The following is a 12,025-nucleotide window of genomic DNA, read 5'->3' as shown; positions in this document are numbered from 1 at the left end:
CCAGACACAGCTATTTTGTTATATAGCCGAGGGTATAAAGGTAAATGGAATGGAACGAAATGGAAAATGCGGCGCCTGCCAGTTAGAAAATTGTTGTCGTGCCTCCACAAACGGTGGTGGGGGCAGGTAGGCTCACCTCCATGCAACGTGTATCGATAAAACATGAGCACAGCACAACAGAACAGACTGAAGGAGGCATAGAGCAAGCGTCTCATTACGCCCACGAGTAGAGTGTATGAGGCCAGGGAAATTGAAAAGCCCAAAACGAAAACGTCAACATTTTGTTTACACTCGCAAATATGGCTTTGGGTTTTCTTTTCTCTTTTTTTCAGCTTTTTTGTTTGCGAAATCAAATTATTGCATGTGCCACCAATTCCAATTTGAACGGGTGCTAACAAACAGAACACAACACACAACCAGATATCCTCTACAAAGTGTGTGTGTGCGTGGGTGTGTATATGTGGGTGTATGTGTTTATGGATCGCCAGTCAATGGGCCATTGCCTTCGCTCGCCTTCGCACCAAACTTTTCTTCATAAATGCTTGTCGAAAGTTTCTCCAGCCATGTAGAAAAATGACTCGCAAACGTCGAGAAAAGAGAGAAAATAAAAATGAAAAAGGTTGAAATGAAAGTTTGATGAGCTATTAGTCATTTTGACATGTGCTTTACGAGTACTCCACCTCCACCTCCGCGCAACTTTCTTCCCTACATCAACATCAATGTCTAGACTCTAGACTCTGAGGCAATTGCACAATGCTTGCTTTATTGCGCATACGCACTGTGTGCCACACTGTTGAGTAGAAATTGCTGACGAACATAAAAAGTTCATCAAAGAAAAGTATTGTATACATAAAAATATTAACCTTTAAATTTCTTTATATTTTCCAATTTAAAGGGATCATTTTAGAACACATAATAAAAGCTAACATTTATTCAATACTTTAAAAATAAGTTAAATTATAATACTATATTTATCATACAGCTCGCAATTCCTTTCGTTAAGAAACAAACAAAACTTTAGTTTGCTTATACATAAAGCATAACTTAAGAAATACGTAACATTTAATTAAAATATAAAATCTAAACACTTTATTAGAATATGTGAATCAATTTTCATAAAGAAAACATTAGAAATATGTATATTTTAATTTCTTTTCTATTATTTTTCGAATTATATATGGTATATATTTTACAACTGACAATTAATATAATTAAAAACAATTTCTATTTAAACTAGTTTATTAATTGCCAACTTCTTATCGGTTGAACAAACTTTTAGGCAACTTCAGCGCATTTTCTCCAACCAACTCAAGTATGTGTTTTCCAATAACAAATTTGTCAGGCAATTCGCATTTAGTTAAAAGTCTTGCCAACAACCGTAGAGAGAAAGAAAAAAAAGTCCAAGCACTTAAGTTCTGGCTCGTAACCCAACTGGACACAAAAAATTCACCCAAAATCCAAAAGAGACGATGGCAAACAGAATGTGCAACGTCACTTAGCCTGATTGCAAATTATTGTCATTGGCAAAGTCTACAAAAAAACCTTGAATGGCAATGTGGAATGTGTTATAAAACCCCATTGAAGAACGTAGTTTAAGATATTTCAGGCACGTCAAATAAATAACATCGAATGGCGAAACGAAATGCAACAGCAACATGTTTTTTTTTTTTTTTTTGGCAAACTAACTAGGTCAGCAAAGTGCACTGAAAATTAATTTAGTAGCTCTAGTCAAGAATGAAGCACAAACAAGACCAGCAAAAAATGCCAGCTAATTGAGTGATTGATAAGTAAATACCCAGTGATAACTGCCTAAGTCGACATGAACCAAAATAAGTCATCGAGATAAAAGAAGAGTCAGCAGAGTTCGCAGTGTGAACTCACAATACTATGTACTATGTTATGTACTCACTATACTATGCAAGTGGAACGCTGTCTAAATTTATACAGTAAAAGTTAATAAATAATTTGTATTATAGATTATTTCTATAATATCGATAATATTAATTATACACGACACTTTGTTAATGGTAAAAAGCTAAACAAAATAAAATAAATAAAAAAAGAAAGCTACAGTCAAGTGTACTCGACTGTGAGATACCCGCTACTCATTTTTAATAAAACAATATTATATAAATATAATAAACAAAACTGCAAAAATACTGTATTGTACTGCATTCTAGTACCAAATAAATCACATTGTCAGCTAAAGCAACTAAGACTCGATTGAAGGCGTTTTTTACTTGAAATATATCAAATTAATACATCGTAAAGACACAAAATTATACCAAGATATATATTTTGGTATAGAATCACATTTAAAATATAACATACCATAGTTATTACACTATCTTTTGGTATATTCATTCGATATATTTTATAAATAATTGTGCACTGTTTGGCTTTTTATTGAAAATGGGTAGAGGATATCTCACAGTCGAGTACACTTGACTTAACTTTCCTATTTTCATCAAAATTCTTTTATTTTAATGCCAACCAAATTTGGATTAACTATGTTATTTGATCAATTAGAAATATAATCCACAAATGTTATTTTCAGCTAGTGAATTATAATACCCTTTTATCAAATGGCCTGACAGGTATAAGAACCCCTTTTCATATACGTTTATTTTATTGTCATACATTCGATGAGTGCAATTAATATACACATTTGTGAATACAAAAGAAAAATGGAATTTATTTTTGGCATCGCCAGCAGTAAAATTCAATAGACTCTTATTCCGGTGGTGGCAAGTGGCAAGTAAAGTGAGGCAGCTGAAGCGCTCGACTGAACTCGGCTCAACACATGCGACACGTCAACATTCAATTTTGTAATGAAATTTTCATTATAATAAGCATGAGGCAGTTGATGAATACGCCCCATAACCAGATATGACAGAGAATTGGAGTCTGGGAACATGGCTCGTGAGCTTGGGTCTCGGTTTTCTGTGCCACACTTGCCACGCCCCATGCTAAAGTATTCATGACACCAAGGCCCACACTCTCTCTCATTTCGGCCCGGAAATGTATGTTTGCGCGCGCGTGTGTGTGTGTGTGTGTGTGTGTATGTGTGTGTGTGTGAGTTACGAGTGGGGAATGTTGCGAGTGCAGAGTTCAAATGGGACGCAGCTCCAGTTGCCGTTGCCGTTGCCGCTGGCGTTTGGCTTTAGCGTTTGCTCGTTGCACGATGTCTCCCAGCCCAACATGACCTACATTTCGACGTAGCTAAGCAACCCCGACAAGGGAAGTTTCCCCCCCCAAACAAAAATGTTATATGTACATACACATTTACTATATATATATATGTATATAAATGAAATGTAGAAGCAACCAGACGCGCACGCTGCACGCATAGGCAACTAAGGCAGCAGGCTCCCTAATACTTTACTCCCTCTTCCCGACTCCCTGACTCTCACAGCTCCCTTGCAAGCCATATAAAAATTGTTTTCGCTTGCTTATTGGCAACAAATTTGCGTGCCGCGCATGCACAAGAAGGTTTTCCAACAACGCTTTTCACGACTTCATTACAAGGCAAATTTGAGCTGGATTTGTACTGCGCCTTCTTCCCAAGATTTTCTTCTTTATTTTCTTGTTTTCCATAAACTTTGCTCTGTCGCAGTTCGCTAACCTAGACTCAGACTCAGACTCCGACAAAAATGATATTCTAATGGACTAGAAACTGTGTGATTTGGGAGTCTGTTTGGGCGCCACACTTTTAACGTGTATGTCTTGCTGTTGACAACTGAATTTTGTACACGAAGGAGAGCTCATCAATCATTAGCCGAAAAATATTCGTTGTTGACCTAAATGAAACTGGCCTCGTGGCTGTGTGGTATGACACCACACGTGCGACCATTTTGCCATTTAGTTGACGTTGACGATGACTTTCGCCAAATATATCCATGCTCAGCCACAAATATTATCATACAATCATCAACATTTGTCCACAATTGATATGTATTTGTCTTTGCTGGAAGCAACAGACTGAAAATGCCATTAGATCGATTGAAAGATTGTCCTTAAAATTTAATAGTAATCATTATACTCAGGAGAAGTATTCTGTTACATTAAAGGCACTCTAATTCAATTAAAAACTTAAAGCAAAAACAATACTTTTTTATAACAAATGCAACAGGCAGAAGGGGACATCTCATATATATATTTGGTATATATTGTATTCTATGGTATATTTTGAATATAGTACTATATTTATATACCAAATGTAACCATCGGTAAATTTTAGTATTTTTGTATATTTATTTAGTATATTTTTGTTCAGACGTAGAGCTATTTCTCTTCAAATTCCAAAATGGTATTAGATTTTAATACTCCACTTAAGAAGTTCGCCAGTGAAAAAGTCAAGGACTTTCATACTTGTCTTAAGAAATCCAGAATTATCCTGATATTATGATGTGTTCTAATTTCATTCGTCCCATTTACTGCGTATTTTGAATTTTTGCGTGATCATTGCTACCATCTTTTGCTAAAATGTCGAATGACTTGATCACCTCTCACAATCTTAAGTAACCATGAGTATAATCTATTCTTATAACTAGATTGTTCTACCCTTGCGTAAAGACAATAAAACGACCTAAACGCGAAATGCGTTTATTGATAAAACTAAAAGACAATTTCAATTTTTATTGCATACTTTTGGGCGCGTGTTTAAGATCCACAAAATCGAAGCCTCCGGAGTCCGGACTGCAAACAAGAAATTACAAGGCAAAGAAAAATATATAAAAAATAAGTTTTACGACAGTGTTTTATTTTTATATTCCTCTTCAGTTTCGTTATTCCTGCTGCACACCCGCCGCTTTCTACCCATGGCAAAAAAACATGTGTAACAACAGACGAAAATAAATTAACGAGCTGCCCAAAAAATAAACTAAGAGAGAGAGTCGGAGTTTTGTTCTGGCATCAAAAATTGTTGAGTAAACGTCAATCAAAGGAAATTTCGTCGTTTGTTTTGTGCGACACGAGGAGCGAGGAAAAAATTCAATTTAATTGCTCAAGTAACATAGAAGCGAAAAGTTTGGCGATTGCTGCGCTCATAAATGAAATGTAGGGCAACTTTTTGCCAGTTCAGTTTATTAAATTATCCACGAAAATCACGGTAGCCACGGAGCGTAGAGAGAAAACTTTTTTAATACCATCCCGAATGCTGAACACACAAATCGCATCACACACGCACACTCATAGCGAACAGTTTATTAGATAACCTAACTCTTTCGCCCGTTATAGCCGGGGGGTCATAATAAAACCCTAGACAGGCCCGAGAGGTCTCGTTTTGGCTTCACAGTTCAAAAAATTCAAATTACAGGCAAGCCAAAAGGTTGCAAATGGCAAAGGACAAAAGTTCGAGAGCAACTTGAGCACAATCTTGAAAGAAACTCAATTGAAAAAATGAAAACTGAAAACTAGCAGCACAGCCAACGGGAAACGCTTTGAAAGATAAACTTTCGCCAGGACTAAAAGCGCCCCTTGGAAAAGACAAAACCCCAACTAAGCAAATGGAAATAAAAATCATGCAAAATTTAGTGGCCAGTTCCATAGAAATTTGTCGTTAAGTTTTACTATCGCCTACGGCATTGCATTATCGTATATGTAATGTGCTACTATTTAGTTATTAGGATACAGAACAAAGAAACATTACAGAACAAAGAACTTGTAGTTAATTATACAAAAGAATTCATTTTATTTTCATCAGTTAAAACAAAATAATATTGGAACTACTCTCTAAAGACTTCAGTCGGTGAAGCAACAAGTAAATTTATTAACGAATCTGAGAGAGAACTAATTTGGGGTCTAATTTATTAATATTATATATACTCTAAAATATATGCTATAATTTTGAATGTTTATATAAATATCTTTGAAATGCTTGCCTAAAATAAACGAAAGTATATTTCTTTTAATACAAACTGATTGTATTCGTTATTATTTATTTTATGTATTTATTTTATGTATGTATGAAATTGTCATTATTGTAATTTTTTGTAGTAATATAAAATATATGTTAAAATTAAAATTCTTTGCTCTTGTTACATTACATTTTTATTATTGAATATATTTCTTCAATGTGGCTATCATGTTCAAGAATGGGTAATATCTTATATGTATTATATTTTATTTATTTTATTAATACAAATTTTTAAATGTTTGTTTGATTAAAAAATATTATAAAATACGGAATGATTACTGGTAATATATTTGATATCATCAGGGGATTGTTTTGTAGTGTATCAATACTACATAGCTGATAGACTCTTCTATTCACTCACTTGATCCACAAACCGAAACAGCAAATCTCAAGACATCTCGTTTTGCTGCTGTTGGCGCTTTGTGGCCAAAAAAAAAAAGACAAAAAAAGTCAACTTCCAAGGCGAATGCAAACCACAAATTTATAGCTGCAATGCGGCCGGGTGAAGCGTAACAGCAAAATTTTCAGTAAAACGTCGCAGTCATAGAAAGTCATGAAAATAAAGTCAGCACAATAAAAATACATATATATGTCCATACAACATTAAACAGCAATGCTTCCAATGTTGACAGCGACGTCGACTGCAGCAATGGCAGCATCGCCAGCAGCGCCAGCAGCGACATAATGAGCAGCAGACCAAACGGTAAAAATCAGCCACAGCTGAGCCTTGCAAATGTGGGCCATGCAGTAAATGAGAAAATGAGAGAGTGCTTACTCACGCTCACGCGCACTCACTCTATTTCTCTCGCTCTCGCTCTCAGTCTAGTTTTGTTTTGCGCTTTGCTCTGCACATTCTTTACAGAACCGTTAACGTTTTTCTGCGGTGTCGCTTTGCATGGCCATTTGTTTCCCATCGCCGAGGCCAGATGCCAGCCAAAAACTGCTGCATACTTCTAGGCGCACGCTCCCACTCTCTCCCAATCTCTCTCTCTCATTCACATTCTCTCTCCTTGAGAACTGCTACTGCTATTACTATTGCTGTTTATGCGTCATTTTTTCATGCCTCGACCATTGCTAACGCCTTTCTTACCATCTTTATCACGCATTTACATTGTAAGCTTCGCCTTCGTTTCCACTTAACATCCGCCCTCCAACCCCCTGCTTCTATATACAACAACAACAACAATAGGATTATTTATGTAGCATTGCAGCATTTTATGCAGACAAGTAAAAGAAAACGTTGGCGCTATGAGTTTATTTTGTTATTCGACGGTTTGCTTCTTCCTCAATTTCGCACCAATGCTTCTTCATACTTGTTGCGCTGTCGCTGCGGTTGCTTCCATCTCACTCTCTCCACATGCACACATTCACTGGACTAGAGCCTGTGTAAGAGTGTTTGAGCTTTTTTCGAAGTCCTTCGAATTCACCTGCAAATTGTGCGTCAATGCAGTTGTCTTAAAAACATACATATAATATATGTATGTATGTTATATGTTCATATTTATGTATGTTTATCATCGTATCGTCCAATAAAAAAGTAGTAGAAAAGAATTAAATAAAATTTTAATTTAAAATATATTTTTTTTTTTTAATTTTTTATCTTAAATTTATTTTTATTATTTTTTTTATGTATTTACTTTCCTATTTTATCTGTTTTATTTATTTAATATAAAATTATTTTAACTTAACAGAGGTTGTATATTCCATATTAAATTTAATTAAAATTCATTTATACCGCATGAAACCCGCAAATTAACAAATGTCGCAGCTCATAAATTAAAGGCAAATGCAATAATATCATTATAGTTTTGTTAACGCTTTGTATACCGTTATAGTTACATGGTTGTATTCCACTTATGATTCCACTTTTTTTTTTGTTGTCGGGACACGCCCGTTTCGGCTCTTCCTGGCAAACACATTCAGTCAACGGAAATGCCTCTAGCATTCTTGCTACTTGCTTGTAGTTGTCGTTGTCGTTGACGCTGTAGTTGTAGTTGTCGTTGTTTCTGCCTGTCGCAGCTTTCATTCATGCCACGCCAGTTGACGTAATGCGACACAACCACTCCACACCCAACACACTTTGCACACCCACATTTTCAGAATGCCCCAAACACAACTGAAGTTAACTAGAAAAAAGAGAACCCCGCCTACGATGCCCATCATTCCACAACATTGCATTGTGCAACTAACGTCCACATCGACCACACAGCCCACTTTCAGTCCCACACTACGCGAGATACGCACACTATTTTTAGCACAAACTGCGCTGTCATGACACCCTGCACTTACGAATCACAAAAGACATACTATGTGTGTGTACGCATTTGTCACAATTGCTCTAAAGCATATAGAATGATTAGAAGAATCGCTGAGGTATTAAGTGTAAAAGATGTACATAAATCATAAATGAGTACAATGAAAGCGAATACTGGATGTCATACATATAATATAATATAGAATGACAATCATAAATAAGGTAAGTAATTAAAAACAAAGCGAATGGCAAAAACGAATGAGAAAAATCTGTCATATAGTTTGGCAGAATAAATGAAATAATAAAAAGAAAACGTGAATAAGATCATATATATGTTTGTACATAAAAAACCATAAATTAATTAATTAAACATTTTAAAAATTTTTAGAAAATTCCCTATTTATTAAAATTGTCTAATGAATGTGTTCATACTTAAATGGGATACATAAATACAAAATAACACATATAAAAAATAAACGCTAATAAGATCATAAATATATTAGTACAAACAAGTATATATTTAAATGAATATTTACAAAAATTAATAGTATTCCATATTTGCTTAAATTCTTCATTATAATTAATATGTTAATACTACCTCTTAACTTAAATAACAACAAATATCTAGTCGGAAGAGTTTAAGCACACACAGAATATACATAAGTTTATGATTGAAAATAATAGAATAAAGAAAAGACTAGATAGAGTTTGGAATTATTTCTAAAAGTTGTAGAAATTTTAATTTTTTACATATTTGGCACCCTGAAATTGTAATTGAGAATGAATGTCAAAGAGCTGGGACAAAATGGAGTATATAAAACCTTTTCTAATATTCTCCTTGATCGTAATTTCTTCAAAGCTTAACTATTTCTCTCTTCTTTATCAGTTTTTATTTTAGTTATAGAATAATCATAATCCTCCCTCTTACCTGTATTTTGAAACCTCATATTTAGGAAATCAAACTTATGACTTGTTGTTTCTTAGCAACAACAAACAAAGCAACACAATTGTTATTTTCAAATACTGCCTACACTCAAACAGTACTCAGTACTGAAAAATATTTACAGAAAGAACTACACTGGAACATTTCTGTAAAATAAAACACATTGTAAAACCCAGATATGCAGAATGCAGCAGCAACCGAAGACGCCATTTTTGCAGAAGGTTTGCACATAATTAAAAATTCCGATATAAATTTATATTGTAATTATATTTAACCCGTAGATTTCTCACGCATTCGAGAGACACAAATTGACAATGTTATTAGGCTCATAAAGTCCTCAATAGAGCGCATCAAGATGTCGCTGATATTGCCAAAGTTGGGCGATGATATGGATCACATGAGAAACGTGTTGAAGTCGACAATTTACTCACCAGCAATAGAATTAATGGAGAAACTGCAGAGCTTGGATACGGTCAAGGTGCAGATATTAAATCATGAAGTTATCAGGATCATCGATTACTTCCACACCAACTTTCAAATCTACGAATTATTCCCTCGCCTAGTCAACTTGCTATCCAATGAGGATAAGAAACTTATTGTGGCTTGTGAGACAATTCTGGCCGTAGCCCAGCGACATTTATGGCGAACAGCAAAAAGCGAGATCAGCATGGAACGTCAGTTGCATGTTATGTATCATGAACGCGAAGAGATTCGTTCACGAACAGCGTATTATCAGAAGAGACTGAAATCAAGAAACGCCATACTACGATGGAAGCAGGCAGTAAAATTTTTGATACTGGAGAAATTGGAAACGGACTTGGCCAACAGAAAATGGAAGAATAGTGTACGCATTCAGAACGAAATGTAAGCAAGAAAAATCACAAGTTGTATGTCTTAAGATCTTGTTATTCGTGTCTTGCAGCGAGCAGCGAAGTCGCATTCTTCGCGATGTTCACAAAAACACAGTCCAGAAGCAAAAAAGATCTCGAAGAGGAGCTGGAGAAGGCCAAGCTTGAATATGAACATCTTATCACCAGCATTACTCTTAACGAAAAAGATGCCAGAGCCGAAAAGTAAATATCATTTTACCGCATATTCCTTTTACATCTTTTAATATTTTAATCCCTAGAAACAAGTTGCTGATCCAGTTGGAGGGTATTCTGCAAAAGTTTGATACCAATATTGGCGAGAAGATTCGTGAGAATCTCGAACTTGAGGATCAGTACAAGGTGGCCAAGAAAGAATTGGACTTTTTTTATGATATCCTATCGCAAAGAGGAGGCTGTTTACAACAAAATTGTGGTCCAATATGAACAAGAAGAGCAACGCAAGCAACAGCAACGAATTCTTTTGTTCATGATGAATCGCGCGGCTCGGCAGATACAAAAATATTGGCTAAAATGGCGTCGTGATCAACGCCTCAAGGCGCGTCGTCAGAATAGAAAGAAGAAGAAGTAAACGGAAATTAGTAATTCGATTAAATATGCAATGATTTAAGTCTCTTGATTCACAAGCAAAACGTAATAAAGATTAGATATACGTCTTTATTTATTGCAAGAATCAATTTTCTTAGAGTGGGCTTTATTTAAAACTTGTTTCATGCTTACAATACCTTTTATTCACTATGCCACCTCTAATTCTTAATGCTCATACTTGTCCCATTCTTATATCACAATTTTATCCGACTTTATTTTGACGTTCTGCCGAAATTCGTGGGAACTGGAACTTAATTGTTTTAAGCCACTGCTTATGGTATGAACTTGTACTTTTGTATGTACTCCAAATATTACAGCACAAGCACAGCAGTTCGCCCACCTTTTTGTGGGTCTATTAAAATACCATTCTCTGGCTTAATTGCCGCGGTTTATTTCGCTGACAATTAGCAAACTCACAATGAACGCGTTCCAGCTGTTTTATGGCCAAATGAATCGCGGTAATTGGCCCTATTTACTTAAACGAAATGGCGGATCAAGTAAGCATACAATTTGTAAGATGCATTGACAGTGGTGAAGTTAATACCCTGCTTAGACTGGGCTGCATCATTGATATCTCCGTTAAGTAGAACCTTCCGCCGTATCATTCCATAAGCGGTGTGTAAGAGAGGGACGCCTAATGACTAATATGACAAAATATCGAAAAAAAGTATTGATGGATGTCAGCACATTATTCCACTTAAAAATGTTGGCACTTTAAAATTATTTTAAAATGCTTTGCAGTTTTAGAAGAAATCAAAACAATACGATTGAAAAGTCAGAGGCATAAAAAATGTTTATAACAAGTAAGAAAGCTACAGTCAAGTCTACTCGACTGTGAGATACCCGCTACCCATTTTGAATAAAAGAAATATATTTTACGGTATTTTACTTAAAATAAACCGATTATACAGTAAAAAATGCTAAAAATATACCAAATTGTATATTTGGTATATCGATATAGCACCGCATTCAAAATATACCATAGACGGCACAATATACCAGATTGTCAGCCAAAATTATTAAAATTTCCAAATTTGTCTCCGATCTCAATAAAATTTGTTTGAATCATTTAGACTACATCTATTCTAGATATTAGCTTAAAAATTTCGCTTTTAATTATTTTTATTTATTTGAGATGCATGATCAAATATTAAAATCTTAAATCTCGCCCATCCCGACTCTCCGCTGTTGTTGTCGTTCAAGAATACAGTACATAATATATTTGAAGGTTCATACGTATAAAATAAAACAGCAGATAACAGTGAACAAAATTTAATTATTTGAATAATTATTATTTGAAGCACTTACCCTCTAAAATCAAAGAATTCTCGCCACTGCAGCAAAAGTCAAAGAAGAAGAACTGATGTTCAGAATTGAAGGAAGAATTTTGAACGCATTGCGACGAAAGCATTGACAAGTCAGAACACGATGGGTCG

At 35.0% G+C, this 12,025-nt stretch overlaps 1 protein-coding gene across 1 annotated transcript; it reads left to right on the top strand.

Annotated features, from left to right (window-relative positions):
- The first annotated feature begins 9,158 nt into the window (after nucleotides 1-9,158).
- Nucleotides 9,159-10,661, top strand: LOC133843849 (uncharacterized). Its single transcript, XM_062277588.1, is given in 6 exon segments — nucleotides 9,159-9,335; nucleotides 9,396-9,978; nucleotides 10,037-10,091; nucleotides 10,093-10,187; nucleotides 10,244-10,364; nucleotides 10,366-10,661. Coding segments are annotated over 6 exon segments (1,104 nt in total). The 5' UTR covers nucleotides 9,159-9,292; the 3' UTR covers nucleotides 10,573-10,661.
- The last annotated feature ends 1,364 nt before the right edge of the window (nucleotides 10,662-12,025 follow it).

This window comes from Drosophila sulfurigaster, chromosome 3 (genome assembly GCF_023558435.1).
Source record: "Drosophila sulfurigaster albostrigata strain 15112-1811.04 chromosome 3, ASM2355843v2, whole genome shotgun sequence".
Lineage (NCBI taxonomy): Eukaryota > Metazoa > Arthropoda > Insecta > Diptera > Drosophilidae > Drosophila > Drosophila sulfurigaster.
This window is presented reverse-complemented; position numbering and strand designations above follow the sequence as displayed.